Below are 16,992 nucleotides of genomic sequence, written 5' to 3' on the forward strand. Positions count from 1 at the left end.
TGCTTTAACATTGATGAGCTATCCTTAGGATAGAACGTCAGTGTATCGTGGGGTTGCAACACACAGCACCCCCGCCTATCAGCTCCTGCCGGAAGTGCTCAGTTTCAGAGCTGCGCCGTCTCCTGATAGTAGCTGTGGCTGGATACGGCACATCTGCCCCCTATTCAAATATATAGGGGGTCCGGATGTGCAGTATGCGGCCTCGGCGACTAACAGTAGATGGAGCACCTCTGTAACTTAGCACTTTTGGCAGCTGCTGGCACCGAGAACAGCTGGTCGGCTGATGTGCCTTGAGTCGCACCCTCACCGATCAGACACTGACGATCTATCCAAAGGTTAGGTCATCAATGTTAAAGTAGTGGACAACCTCTTTACGTAAATGCCTCTCTTAAGCTTTGATCACACTGTTTTCTATGTTTAGGTTTTGAAGTTTATAGTATTTCGTAAAAAAAAATTATGAAATTTGCTTCCATCGTATCAGGATCTAATTTTTACAAAATTTACGGAAAATAAAAATATTTGTACAAACGGGGTGACCTTACTTCTAACGAGATGGTTAGCTAAATTGCTACATAGTTTAGCCTTTTTATGCCTTACTGTCTTCCTATGATGGAACAGCTGTCACGAATGTGACAACTCCCCGAATTAAACATTTTGTATTCCCGCTTCTGAAATTTGCGGCATATCGATCGAATCTGCAATAAATGCCTGTTGTGTAGACATCAGGGGTCTAATAGCTCCAATCCTTTAAACTAGGTGTCCTACTTGTAACGGAAACCCGTTTTCCATAGGTCAAACCCTCGATTTAGTGGCAACTCCTTTTTACCTTCATTTTTTTAACTATAGTTTTGTTTTGTTGTTTTTTGCAGTTTTCTTCTTTTTTATCGTAGTAAGTACTACATAGAAATATGGCAATGTCTGTACATTCGAGGTTGTTCAAGTAGAGATGGAGTGAAGGTGGCCGATCTATGGGCAGCACGGTGGCTCCCAGTGGTTGGCACTTATGCTTTCGGTCCTGAGTTAAGATCCCATGAAAGACAACATCTACAATGACTTTGTTTGCTCTCCCCGTGTTTGTGTGGGTTTCCTCCGGGTTCTCCGGTTTCCTCCAACACTCCAAAGACATACTGATAGGGAATCTAGATTGTGAGCCCCAATGATAATGATGTCAGTAATATGATGGCGCAATAAGTGAGTAAAATAACAAAGCTAAAGAAATGTGTCAGGAGGCTGCTGGTAAAGCCACCTCATAACTTATGGATGCGAGATGTGTGTTAGCTCAGGTGCTAGAATAGTTTCCAGTAGGTTTGCTAGGAAATAATAAAAAAATGATCCTTTTGATGATTAAAAGCCTGATCTGAGTCCACCTCTAAAAGACCCTATGAGCTGCCGTGGTCTGCACTGTTTTGGGTTTATAACTTTTGTAAGGAAATTAAACTTTTTTTTTCTTTTTTTTTTTGTATTTGTTCTCAAATCTGATCTCTGAGTGCTCGAGCCTTCCTGGAAAATGACATGTACGTTTTTATCACGATTCTCGGAATGAACGATTTTCATTGCTCCCCATGAGATATTACACCGGACTTGCTTTAGCCATTTTAGATTTCTGAATATATATCTTTATATAGTGTTTATTACAGGTTTATCTGATGGCAGACGATGGTGAGATATTAGAAATGTGTGTGTATAAAACCTACATAAACTCTTTGGCCCCGATTCATCATTGCTTGTCAGCAAACATTTTTTTTTTTTGGTGTGAATACCTCTCAATTACTGATTTTTTAAATTTTTTTTATTTACGGCAATTTCATCAAGTTTTTTGCGCCTTTTTTCAGCTTGTCTTTTGTGGTTCATTTGCTTTTCTAAATTTTACATCGGTGTGACATTTTCAGATGTTTTATGCAGATTCCTGAAATGTGAGTTTTCTTTTAAAATAAAAAAAGAGTGGCAAAATCTGGTGCAGCTCCACACTTCTATGTGCGCCAGTTATTTTGACACGTTTTGCGACATCGCACGTGCCATTTGATGAATTTGGCGTAAGAAATGACAGTGAAAACCACAAGTCAAAAAAGAAAAGTGACTTAAAAAACTGGAAATGATGAATCGGGCCCTTTGTGTATAAAATCTATGTAAATCTAACAAATTGTATACATACATTACTGATCCTGTACTGATCCTGAGTTACATCCTGTATTATACCCCAGAGCTGCGCTCATTATTCTGCTGGTGCAGTCACTGTGTACATACATTACATTACTGATCCTGAGTTACATCCTGTATTATACCCCAGAGCTGCACTCACTATTCTGCTGGTGCAGTCACTGCGTACATACATTACATTACTGATCCTGAGTTACATCCTGTATTATACTCCAGAGCTGCACTCACTATTCTGCTGGTGCAGTCACTGTGTACATACATTACATTACTGACCCTGTACTGATCCTGAGTTACCTCCTGTATTATACCCCAGAGCTGCACTCACTAATCTGCTGGTGCAGTCACTGTGTACATACATTACATTACTGATCCTGAGTTACAACCTGTATTATACCCCAGAGCTGCGCTCATTATTCTGCTGGTGCAGTCACTGTGTACATACATTACATTACTGATCCTGAGTTACATCCTGTATTATACCCCAGAGCTGCACTCACTATTCTGCTGGTGCAGTCACTGCGTACATACATTACATTACTGATCCTGAGTTACATCCTGTATTATACTCCAGAGCTGCACTCACTATTCTGCTGGTGCAGTCACTGTGTACATATATTACATTACTGACCCTGTACTGATCCTGAGTTACCTCCTGTATTATACCCCAGAGCTGCACTCACTATTCTGCTGGTGCAGTCACTGTGTACATACATTACATTACTGATCCTGAGTTACATCCTGTATTATACTCCAGAGCTGCACTCGCTATTCTGCTGGTGCAGTCACTGTGTACATACATTACATTACTGATCCTGAGTTACCTCCTGTATTATACTCCAGAGCTGCACTCACTATTCTGCTGGTGCAGTCACTGTGTACATACATTACATTACTGATCCTGAGTTACATCCTGTATTATACTCCAGAGCTGCACTCATTATTCTGCTGGTGCAGTCACTGTGTACATACATTACATTACTGATCCTGAGTTACCTCCTGTATTATACTCCAGAGCTGCACTCACTATTCTGCTGGTGCAGTCACTGTGTGCATACATTACATTACTGATCCTTAGTTACATCCTGTATTATACCCCAGAGTTGCACTCACTATTCTGCTGGTGCAGTCACTGTGTACATACATTACATTACTGATCCTGAGTTACATCCTGTATTATACTCCAGAGCTGCACTCACTATTCTGCTGGTGCAGTCACTGTGTACATACATTACATTACTGATCCTGAGTTACATCCTGCATTATACCCCAGAGCTGCACTCACTATTCTGCCGGTGCAGTCACTGTGTACACACATTACATTACTGATCCTGAGTTATATCCTGCATTATACCCCAGAGCTGCACTCACTATTCTGCTGGTGCAGTCACTGTGTACATACATTACATTACTGATCCTGAGTTACCTCCTGTATTATACCCCAGAGCTGCACTCACTATTCTGCTGGTGCAGTCACTGTGTACATACATTACATTACTGACCGTGAGTTACGTCCTGTATTATACTCCAGAGCTGCACTCACTTTTCTGCTGGCGCAGTCACTGTGTACACACATTACATTACTGATCCTGAGTTACATCCTGTATTATACTCCAGAGCTGCACTCACTATTCTGCTGGTGCAGTCACTGTGTACATACATTACATTACTGACCGTGAGTTACGTCCTGTATTATACTCCAGAGTTGCACTCACTTTTCTGCTGGTGCAGTCACTGTGTACATACATTACATTACTGATCCTGAGTTACATCCTGTATTATACTCCAGAGCTGCACTCACTATTCTGCTGGTGCAGTCACTGTGTACATACATTACATTACTGACCGTGAGTTACGTCCTGTATTATACTCCAGAGCTGCACTCACTTTTCTGCTGGTGCAGTCACTGTGTACATACATTACATTACTGATCCTGAGTTACATCCTGTATTATACTCCAGAGCTGCACTCACTATTCTGCTGGTGCAGTCACTGTGTACATACATTACATTACTGACCCTGTACTGATCCTGACATCCTGTATTGTGAGTGATTCCATTAAATGCTGTGGGTCATTGTGCTCTCCGTTTTAGAAGTGGACAGCACCCAGATGGGAGAAAAACAAAATGTGTAAATGTAGCGTTTGTTGCAGGTTGTCCAGATTTGTCATTGCATTTAAAGGGGTTGTCTGGCTTCATTCTACAAGTCTGCAGTAACTTTATGTGGGAATCCTCACATCGTACATATTGCACCCTGTGAGGATTCTTCGGCTCCGGGAGCGGGTGGTCATGTGACTGCAAGAATGTATTTTGCATACTCCCGGCCACATTCCGACTAGACTGTGTCCAGCCTTGCTCAATATACTTGCAGTGAGAGAGTCCACATACGTCTAGTCGGCATGTGACTGCATGGTATGCAAATCCTATTCTTTGTGGACACATAGTGGAACTATAACTCTTATCCTTTATTTTCTACATCCACCATTAGATTGCATCTGAGTAATTGTCTAAAATGGTATCTTCACAGGTGGTTGCACTTGGAGAGGTGGCGGATGGCTCTGTGGTCACGGTCATGGCGGGGAACGATGAAAACTATTCTGCCGAACTCAGGAATGCTTCTGCTGTCATGAAAAATCAAGTGGCGAGGTTTAACGACCTGAGATTTGTGGGCAGGAGCGGAAGAGGTAGGTTCTCTGCTTCTGTCACTGATGATCTTGTGGCTAAACCCTTTTTCCATCTGACGAGGCTCTCCTACGTCACTGCTGTCCGTCCCGTCAGATACACAACATTCTGCCATTTCCTTATTGTTGGAAGAACTCATATTTTCTCTTATTTGTAGCCATGCATTGTCAGATTCATTTTTCATCCCTGTTTTCTCTTTAGGAACTTTAATTGATTATATATCAATATGGAAATAAGATTTTTTTTTTAAAGTGATGATGCACATTCATGGCTTTATGTTCTGGGCTCTCGTCTTTATATAATTGCTATGCTGGAATGTTACTAATCTAGTGGTGATACACTGACACTTGGGGATCTAAGACAAAGGCAAATTGTCACATCTTGATTTCACAGTTTTATGGTATGTGTATGGACCGCTATTGTGCTTCTCCTCAAATCTTCTAGGGATATATAAGACTATTCATTTCAGACAGAAGATCAGTGGTAGGTCCAGGAATTGAGATCCATTCATGAACCATGAAACTCAGATCTGTGAATCTGAGAATTCACAGCAATGACACCAAAGAAACAAATGCAGTGACACACTGAGGCATAAGGAGTAAGTGCAAGGACACGCTGACCCAAGGAGCAGGAGCAGACACAGTGATCGAAGGAGCAAGAGCAAAGACACACTGACCCAAGAAGCAGGAGCAATGACACACTGACCCAAGAAGCAGGAGCAATGACACACTGACCCAAGGAACAGGAGCAATGAAACACTAACCCATGAAGCAGGAGCAATGACACACTGACCCAAGAAACAGGAGCAATGACAAACTGACCCAAGGAACAAGAGCAATGACACACTGACCCAAGAAGCAGGAGCAATGACACACTGACCCAAGAAACAGGAGCAATGACAAACTGACCCAAGGAACAAGAGCAATGACACACTGACCCACGGAGCAGGAACAATGACACATTGACCCAAGGAACAGGTGCAGTGACACACTGACCCAAGGAATAGGAGCAATGACACACTGACCCAAGGAATAGGAGCAATGACACACTGACCCAAGGAACAGGAGCAATGGCACACTGACCCAAGCAACAGGAGCAATGGCACACTGACTCTAGGAACAGGAGCAATGACACACTGATCCAAGGAACAGGAGCAATGACAAACTGACCCACGGAGCAGGAACAATGACACACTGACCCAAGAAGCAAGAGCAATGACACACTGACCAAATAGGAGCAATGGCACACTGACCCAAGCAACAGGAGCAATGGCACACTGACTCTAGGAACAGGAGCAATGACACACTGACCCAAGGAACAGGAGCAATGACAAACTGACCCACGGAGCAGGAACAATGACACACTGACCCAAGAAGCAAGAGCAATGACACACTGACCGAATAGGGGCAATGGCACACTGACCCAAGCAACAGGAGCAATGGCACACTGAATCTAGGAACAGGAGCAATGACACACTGACCCAAGGAACAGGAGCAATGACAAACTGACCCACGGAGCAGGAACAATGACACACTGACCCAAGAAGCAAGAGCAATGACACACTGACCGAACAGGAGCAATGACACACTGACCCAAGGAACAGGAGCAATGGCACACTGACTCTAGGAACAGGAGCAATGACACACTGACCCAAGGAACAGGAGCAATGACAAACTGACCCACGGAGCAGGAACAATGACACATTGACCCACGGAGCAGGAACAATGACACATTGACCCAAGAAACAGGAGCAATGACAAACTGACCCAAGGAACAGGAGCAATGACACACTGACCCAAGGAATAGGAGCAATGACACACTGACCCAAGGAACAGGAGCAATGGCACACTGACTCTAGGAACAGGAGCAATGACACACTGACCCAAGGAACAGGAGCAATGACAAACTGACCCACGGAGCAGGAACAATGACACACTGACCCAAGAAGCAAGAGCAATGACACACTGACCCAAGGAATAGGAGCAATGACACACTGACCCAAGGAACAGGAGCAATGGCACACTGACTCTAGGAACAGGAGCAATGACACACTGACCCAAGGAACAGGAGCAATGACAAACTGACCCACGGAGCAGGAACAATGACACACTGACCCAAGAAGCAAGAGCAATGACACACTGACCCAAGAAGCAGGAGCAATGACACACTGACCCAAGAAGCAGGAGCAATGACACACTGACCCAAGGAATAGGAGCAATGACACACTGACCCAAGGAACAGGAGCAATGGCACACTGACCCAAGCAACAGGAGCAATGGCACACTGACTCTAGGAACAGGAGCAATGACACACTGATCCAAGGAACAGGAGCAATGACAAACTGACCCACGGAGCAGGAACAATGACACACTGACCCAAGAAGCAAGAGCAATGACACACTGACCAAATAGGAGCAATGGCACACTGACCCAAGCAACAGGAGCAATGGCACACTGACTCTAGGAACAGGAGCAATGACACACTGACCCAAGGAACAGGAGCAATGACAAACTGACCCAAGGAACAAGAGCAATGACACACTGACCCAAGAAGCAGGAGCAATGACACACTGACCCAAGAAACAGGAGCAATGACAAACTGACCCAAGGAACAAGAGCAATGACACACTGACCCACGGAGCAGGAACAATGACACATTGACCCAAGGAACAGGTGCAGTGACACACTGACCCAAGGAATAGGAGCAATGACACACTGACCCAAGGAATAGGAGCAATGACACACTGACCCAAGGAACAGGAGCAATGGCACACTGACCCAAGCAACAGGAGCAATGGCACACTGACTCTAGGAACAGGAGCAATGACACACTGATCCAAGGAACAGGAGCAATGACAAACTGACCCACGGAGCAGGAACAATGACACACTGACCCAAGAAGCAAGAGCAATGACACACTGACCAAATAGGAGCAATGGCACACTGACCCAAGCAACAGGAGCAATGGCACACTGACTCTAGGAACAGGAGCAATGACACACTGACCCAAGGAACAGGAGCAATGACAAACTGACCCACGGAGCAGGAACAATGACACACTGACCCAAGAAGCAAGAGCAATGACACACTGACCGAATAGGGGCAATGGCACACTGACCCAAGCAACAGGAGCAATGGCACACTGAATCTAGGAACAGGAGCAATGACACACTGACCCAAGGAACAGGAGCAATGACAAACTGACCCACGGAGCAGGAACAATGACACACTGACCCAAGAAGCAAGAGCAATGACACACTGACCGAACAGGAGCAATGACACACTGACCCAAGGAACAGGAGCAATGGCACACTGACTCTAGGAACAGGAGCAATGACACACTGACCCAAGGAACAGGAGCAATGACAAACTGACCCACGGAGCAGGAACAATGACACATTGACCCACGGAGCAGGAACAATGACACATTGACCCAAGAAACAGGAGCAATGACAAACTGACCCAAGGAACAGGAGCAATGACACACTGACCCAAGGAATAGGAGCAATGACACACTGACCCAAGGAACAGGAGCAATGGCACACTGACTCTAGGAACAGGAGCAATGACACACTGACCCAAGGAACAGGAGCAATGACAAACTGACCCACGGAGCAGGAACAATGACACACTGACCCAAGAAGCAAGAGCAATGACACACTGACCCAAGGAATAGGAGCAATGACACACTGACCCAAGGAACAGGAGCAATGGCACACTGACTCTAGGAACAGGAGCAATGACACACTGACCCAAGGAACAGGAGCAATGACAAACTGACCCACGGAGCAGGAACAATGACACACTGACCCAAGAAGCAAGAGCAATGACACACTGACCCAAGAAGCAGGAGCAATGACACACTGACCCAAGAAGCAGGAGCAATGACACACTGACCCAAGGAATAGGAGCAATGACACACTGACCCAAGGAACAGGAGCAATGGCACACTGACCCAAGCAACAGGAGCAATGGCACACTGACTCTAGGAACAGGAGCAATGACACACTGATCCAAGGAACAGGAGCAATGACAAACTGACCCACGGAGCAGGAACAATGACACACTGACCCAAGAAGCAAGAGCAATGACACACTGACCAAATAGGAGCAATGGCACACTGACCCAAGCAACAGGAGCAATGGCACACTGACTCTAGGAACAGGAGCAATGACACACTGACCCAAGGAACAGGAGCAATGACAAACTGACCCACGGAGCAGGAACAATGACACACTGACCCAAGAAGCAAGAGCAATGACACACTGACCGAATAGGGGCAATGGCACACTGACCCAAGCAACAGGAGCAATGGCACACTGAATCTAGGAACAGGAGCAATGACACACTGACCCAAGGAACAGGAGCAATGACAAACTGACCCACGGAGCAGGAACAATGACACACTGACCCAAGAAGCAAGAGCAATGACACACTGACCGAACAGGAGCAATGACACACTGACCCAAGGAACAGGAGCAATGGCACACTGACTCTAGGAACAGGAGCAATGACACACTGACCCAAGGAACAGGAGCAATGACAAACTGACCCACGGAGCAGGAACAATGACACATTGACCCACGGAGCAGGAACAATGACACATTGACCCAAGAAACAGGAGCAATGACAAACTGACCCAAGGAACAGGAGCAATGACACACTGACCCAAGGAATAGGAGCAATGACACACTGACCCAAGGAACAGGAGCAATGGCACACTGACTCTAGGAACAGGAGCAATGACACACTGACCCAAGGAACAGGAGCAATGACAAACTGACCCACGGAGCAGGAACAATGACACACTGACCCAAGAAGCAAGAGCAATGACACACTGACCCAAGGAATAGGAGCAATGACACACTGACCCAAGGAACAGGAGCAATGGCACACTGACTCTAGGAACAGGAGCAATGACACACTGACCCAAGGAACAGGAGCAATGACAAACTGACCCACGGAGCAGGAACAATGACACACTGACCCAAGAAGCAAGAGCAATGACACACTGACCCAAGAAGCAGGAGCAATGACACACTGACCCAAGAAGCAGGAGCAATGACACACTGACCCAAGAAGCAGGAGCAATGACACACTGACCCAAGGAACAGGAGCAATGACACACTGACCCAAGGAGCAGGTGCAATGACCCACTGACCCAAAGAGCAGGTGCAATGACACACTGACCCAAAGAGCAGGTGCAATGACACACTGACCAAGGAGCAGGAGCAAAGACACACTGACCCAAATAGCATATAAGGAGCAAGGACAATGTCACATAAGGATTAATGACAAAAACACCCTGACATATACGGAGTAAGAACAATGACCCCCTGACATATAAGGAGTAAGAACAATGACCCCCTGACATATAAGGAGTAAGAACAATGACCCCCTGACATATAAGGAGTAAGAACAATGACCCCCTGACATAAAAGGAGTAAGAACAATGACCCCCTGACATATAAGGAGTAAGAACAATGACCCCCTAACAAATAAAGAGCAAGTGCAATGGCCCACTGATATATAAGGACCCAGGGCAATGGCCCACTGATATATAAGGAGTGAGTGCAAAGACATGCTGACTCATAAGCAGTAAGAGTAATGACCACGGATATGTAAGGAGGGAGTGCACTGACACATAGGGAGCAGGAGCCAAGACCTGCAGGCACATAAGGAGCAAGAGTACTGTCGCGCTGATGATAAAACTGGGTTGAGTTATAAGTGTGCCAAGTGGCCAATTATCCTGAGTCAAAAACTATGCATTTTATCACAAATTTTACGGTTCTGCAAAACAGCGCAAAACTGATACGATAACTGAAACACCATTAATCCCAACAGTAACGTGATATACTCTGATGGTGGAAGTGCATGGACACCTTTAGGCTGAGTGCAGACGGACTTTTTGGCCCTGCGGATTTTTCCGCGCAGAATGGAAGAAATCCGCAGGTCAAATGACCTGCATTTTTCCTGCGGATTTCTTCCATTTTTCCTGCGGTTTTATTGCGGTTTTTGTGCGGTTTTCCCCCTGCGGATTTGGTGACAGGGGAGATGGAAAACCGCACAAAAGAAGTAACATGCTGCAGATTTTGTACCGCAGGAAAACTGTGCAGAAAAATCTGCAGCGTCTGCACAGCGGTTTTTTTTTTCATTGATTTTAAGGCTACTGTACATCACAATGCGGATATGCAACGTTTCTGCGCGGTAAAATCCGCTGAGGATCTGCTGCAAATCTGCATCGTGTGCACACAGCCTTAGGGACACAGAGTAATCACACAATGACATTTGGGCTCACAGGACAATGAGAAAATGACATTTGGGAACACTAGTAATGACATATAAACACCCGGGATCCCTTATTTCTAATTATTCTTAATGCTGTAGCACCCAGAGGCAAGGCACCCTCAGACTGTGCACCCACAGGTCTGGTATCTAAAGTCTCTGCACCCACAGGACTGGCACCCACAGGCTAGAGACTCACAGGCCTGGCACCCACAGGCTAGAGACTCACAGGCCTGGCACACATTCTCTGAACATGCAGGTCTGGCACACACAGTCTTTGCTCCCACAGGCCTGGCATCCACAGTCTCTGCTCCCACAGGCCTGGCATCCACAGTCTCTGCTCCCACAGGCCTGGCATCCACAGTCTCTGCTCCCACAGGCCTGGCATCCACAGTCTCTGCTCCCATAGACCTGCCATCCACAGTCTCTGCTCCCATAGACCTGCCATCCACAGTCTCTGCTCCCACAGGCCTGGCATCCACAGTCTCTGCTCCCACAGGCCTGGCATCCACAGTCTCTGCTCCCACAGGCCTGGCATCCACAGTCTTTGCTCCCACAGGCCTGGCATCCACAGTCTCTGCTCCCACAGGCCTGGCATCCACAGTCTCTGCTCCCACAGGCCTGGCATCCACAGTCTCTGCTCCCACAGACCTGCCATCCACAGTCTCTGCTCCCACAGGCCTGGCATCCACAGTCTCTGCTCCCACAGGCCTGGCATCCACAGTCTCTGCTCCCACAGGCCTGGCATCCACAGTCTCTGCTCCCACAGACCTGGCATCTACAGTCTCTGCTCCCACAGGCCTGGCATCCACAGTCTCTGCTCCCACAGGCCTGGCATCCACCGTCTCTGCTCCCACAGGCCTGCCATCCACAGTCTCTGCTCCCACAGACCTGGCATCCACAGTCTTTGCTCCCACAGGCCTGGCATCCACAGTCTCTGCTCCCACAGGCCTGGCATCCACAGTCTCTGCTCCCACAGGCCTGGCATCCACAGTCTCTGCTCCCACAGGCCTGCCATCCACAGTCTCTGTTCCCACAGGCCCGGCATCCACAGTCTTTGCTCCCACAGGCCCGGAATCCACAGTCTTTGCTCCCACAGGCCTGGCATCCACAGTCTCTGCTCCCACAGGCCCGGCATCCACAGTCTCTGCTCCCACAGGCCCGGCATCCACAGTCTCTGCTCCCACAGGCCTGGCATCCACAGTCTCTGCTCCCACAGGCCCGGCATCCACAATCTCTGTTCCCACAGGCCTGCCATCTACAGTCTCTGCTTCCACAGGCCTGGCATCCACTGTCTCTGCACCCACAATCCTAGCATCCACAGTCTCTTCTCCCACAGACTTGGCACACACAAGCTAGGAACTCACAGGCCTGTCATCCACTGTCTCTGCTCCCACAGGCCTGGCATTCACAGTCTCTACTCCCACAGGCCTGGCATCCACAGTCTCTGCTCCCACAGGCCTGGCATCCACAGTCTCTGCTCCCACAGGCCTGGCATCCACAGTCTCTGCTCCCACAGGCCTGGCATCCACAGTCTCTGGTCCCACAGGCCTGCCATCCACAGTCTCTGCTCCCACAGGCCCGGCATCCACAGTCTTTGCTCCCACAGGCCCGGTATCCACAGTCTTTGCTCCCACAGGCCTGGCATCCACAGTCTCTGCTCCCACAGGCCCGGCATCCACAGTCTCTGCTCCCACAGGCCCGGCATCCACAGTCTCTGCTCCCACAGGCCTGGCATCCACAGTCTCTGCTCCCACAGGCCCGGCATCCACAATCTCTGTTCCCACAGGCCTGCCATCCACAATCTCTGCTTCCACAGGCCTGGCATCCACTGTCTCTGCACCCACAATCCTAGCATCCACAGTCTCTGCTCCCACAGACTTGGCACACACAGGCTAGGAACTCACAGGCCTGTCATCCACTGTCTCTGCTCCCACAGGCCTGGCATTCACAGTCTCTACTCCCACAGGCCTGGCATCTACAGTCTCTGCTCCCACAGACCTGGCACACACAGGCTAGGGACCCACAGGCCTGGCATCCACTGTCTCTGCTCCCACAGGCCTGGCATCCACAGTCTCTACTCCCACAGGCCTGGCATTCACAGTCTCTGCTCCCACAGGCCTGGCATCCACAGTCTCTACTCCCACAGGCCTGGCATCCACAGTCTCTGCTCCCACAGGCCTGCCATCCACAGTCTCTGCTCCCACAGGCCTGGCATCCACAGTCTCTGCTCCCACAGGCCTGCCATCCACTGTCTCTGCACCCACAATCCTAGCATCCACAGTCTCTGCTCCCACAGGCCTGGCATCCACTGTCTCTGCACCCACAATCCTGGCATCCACAGTCTCTGCTCCCTCAGGCCTGGCATCCACAGTCTCTGCTCCCACAGGCCGGGCATTCACAGTCTCTACTCCCACAGGCCTGGCATCTACAGTCTCTGCTCCCACAGACCTGGCACACACAGGCTAGGGACCCACAGGCCTGGCATCCACTGTCTCTGCTCCCACAGGCCTGGCATCCACAGTCTCTGCTCCCACAGGCCTGGCATCCACAGTCTCTGCTCCCACAGGCCTGGCATCCACAGTCTCTGCTCCCACAGGCCTGGCATCCACAGTCTCTGCTCCCACAGGCCTGGCATCCACAGTCTCTGCTCCCACAGGCCTGCCATCCACTGTCTCTGCACCCACAATCCTAGCATCCACAGTCTCTGCTCCCACAGGCCTGGCATCCACAGTCTCTGCTCCCACAGGCTTGGCATCCACTGTCTCTGCACCCACAATCCTGGCATCCACAGTCTCTGCTCCCTCAGGCCTGGCATCCACAGTCTCTGCTCCCTCAGGCCTGCCATCCACTGTCTCTGCACCCACAATCCTGGCATCCACAGTCTCTGCTCCCTCAGGCCTGGCATCCACAGTCTCTGCTCCCTCAGGCCTGCCATCCACTGTCTCTGCACCCACAATCCTAGCATCCACAGTCTCTACTCCCACAGGCCTGGCATCCACAGTCTCTGCTCCCACAGGCTTGGCACACACAGTCTCTGCTCCCACAGGCTTGGCACACACTGAATTAGATACATGACTCAGCAGACAGTATCATACATGATAGACTTAGATATTCCAGCTTAGCAGATACATATAGTATGGTTTCTGATAGGATTAACAGATAGTATTGCATGTAAAAGGATTAGAAACACCAGGTTATTACACAGTATCACACATCATGGTCTTAGATAGAGGTGGCATAACAGATAGTATCATAGATTATAGGCATAGATATGGCAGTTCGGCAGACAGTGTCACACAAGATGGGATTAGATACAGCAGCTTAGCAGACAATATCACCAAAGATAGACATATTTACACCGGCTCAAGAGATGTTATCATACATGATATGCTTAGATGCAGCATCTCGACTGACGGTATTGAACATGGCGATCTGATATACAGAAGCTTGGCAGAGAGTATCGCACAAGATAAAATTAGATACCTTGGATAAGTAGACTGTATAACATATGATGGGCTTAGATACATCAGTTCAGCAGATAATATTGGACATATTAGGTTTAGCGGCCTCACGTGATAAAATTATATATAGAGGCACAGCTGACTTCATTGCTCTTGATAGGCTTAGATACATTGGCTCAGCATTACCCATAGTGGCACCTCAGAGAGTATCACACATTGTAGGCATAGCTAGGTTTAGATACGGAAGCTCAGCAGACAGTAGCGCAAATGAGAGGTTGGATACAGCAGCGCATCAAACAATGTGACACATGATAGGCTGAGATACATGGGCTCAGCGGACTGTATTATACATGATAGGTTTAGATACACCGCCTCAGTAGACAGTATCCCACATCATATTCTTAGATACACCACCAACAATATTACATGTGGTTCTTTCAGGGTGTATCACACATGATAAGTTTAGATACACCGCCTCAGTAGTCGGTATCCCACGTCATATTCTTAGATACACTACCAAATATATTACATGTGGTTCTTTGAGGGTGTATCACACATGATAAGCTTAGATACACCACCTCAGAAGTCAGTATCCCACGTCATATTCTTAGATACACCACCAACAATATTACATGTGGTTCTTTGAGGGTGTATCACACATGATAGGCTTAGATACACCGCCTCAGTAGACAGTGTCCCACGCCATATTCTTAGATACACCACCAATAATATTACATGTGGTTCTTTGAGGGTGTATCCCACATGATAGGCTTAGATACACCGCCTCAGTAGTCAGTATCCCACGTCATATTCTTAGATACACCACCAAATATATTACATGTGGTTCTTTGAGGGTGTATCACACATGATAAGCTTAGATACACCACCTCAGAAGTCAGTATCCCACGTCATATTCTTAGATACACCACCAACAATATTACATGTGGTTCTTTGAGGGTGTATCACACATGATAGGCTTAGATACACCGCCTCAGTAGTCAGTATCCCACGTCATATTCTTAGATACACCACCAACAATATTACATGTGGTTCTTTGAGGGTGTATCACACATGATAAGCTTAGATACACCACCTCAGAAGTCAGTATCCCACGTCATATTCTTAGATACACCACCAACAATATTACATGTGGTTCTTTGAGGGTGTATCACACATGATAGGCTTAGATACACCGCCTCAGTAGTCAGTATCCCACGTCATATTCTTAGATACACCACCAACAATATTACATGTGGTTCTTTGAGGGTGTATCACACATGATAGGCTTAGATACACCGCCTCAGTAGTCAGTATCCCACGTCATATTCTTAGATACACCACCAATAATATTACATGTGGTACTTTGAGGGTGTATCAGGCTTGATAAGCTTAGATACACTGACTTAGCAGGCCAAAAAAAAGTACAGATGTTTCCCCCACCGTTCTATTAGGTATCTCAGCTGCTGTGACCCGCAGTGTTTATAACGCTGCTGTGACCCGCGACCTAAGGCAGTTATAACGCACTAGGAAAGTGCGCTCCTCGCCAGAATGTATTTATCCTAAAGACTTAAAAGAAAAACAAAGGATGTTCTCCTTGTTACCGTATAGACCCGGGGCTTTGGCCGTGTCCCAAGTAGTCATTTTAATATTTCGGAAAGAGGGGGGAAAGAGGCAGACGTAGCTGCCAGCAGGGTTTTCACGCATGGGAGATGAAGAAAGGCTCTTTTGATGGGGAGTAATTATGTCCAAACAGAAGTGACCCCCTCCCCTCCGCCATTCTTATGATCTTAATGGAGAGAAAACAGGGCTTTTTTCGCTTCGCCTTTGAAGCGGGCGGGAGTTTGCGGAAGATTGGAGATTCCTCTAGTGTCTGATGATGGAGATATGGGCCCGTACTTGCCCTCCTATACTTCACTGCACTTCTTACACTGCGAGGGCCCCCCGGGACCTCCTCTCCAGCACCTCTTGCTTTATGTCATTCATCTGGCGTTGTATGCGATTTACAAAATATACATGAAATTCTATGATTTTGAAGTAAATTTTAATTTTTTTGGTTGGGGGATTATTCTGGATTATTGGACTGCTACAGAAATATATGCAAAAATCACTAATACGGACAGAGGCCGTAATAAGACCCCAAGATATGTTCATTATAGGCACATGGATGCCGGATTATCAGACTTTCTGGATCATAGGTTACTAGATTAAAGGAATTTTAATCTACATCATACGTCAGCCGTCCCAGAAAAGTCAACAAATCCCCCAGGCCTCTCAAACATTTGCCACAAACCACCCTAAAACCAACTATTTTGGGTTTTCGGGAATGTTAAAAGTGTGTATCTAGGCTTGTACAATGCTGATGTAGCAGAGCTGAAAGTGTTACTGAAGGTAATGCAGAATTCTTAGCTG

At 47.6% G+C, this 16,992-nt stretch overlaps 1 protein-coding gene across 3 annotated transcripts in view; it reads left to right on the plus strand.

The window, feature by feature from the left end:
- RUNX2 (RUNX family transcription factor 2) overlaps positions 1-16,992 on the plus strand; it is a 249,685-nt gene that overhangs the window by 177,976 nt on the left and 54,717 nt on the right. For all 3 annotated transcript variants that reach the window (XM_073586535.1, XM_073586532.1, XM_073586534.1), the window contains one exon: positions 4,681-4,837. In XM_073586535.1, the coding sequence (XP_073442636.1) occupies positions 4,681-4,837 (157 nt within the window). The remainder of the gene's footprint in view (positions 1-4,680; positions 4,838-16,992) is intronic.

Source organism: Dendrobates tinctorius, unplaced genomic scaffold (genome assembly GCF_039654945.1).
Source record: "Dendrobates tinctorius isolate UK_male_01 unplaced genomic scaffold, ASM3965494v1 ptg000093l, whole genome shotgun sequence".
Taxonomy (NCBI): domain Eukaryota; kingdom Metazoa; phylum Chordata; class Amphibia; order Anura; family Dendrobatidae; genus Dendrobates; species Dendrobates tinctorius.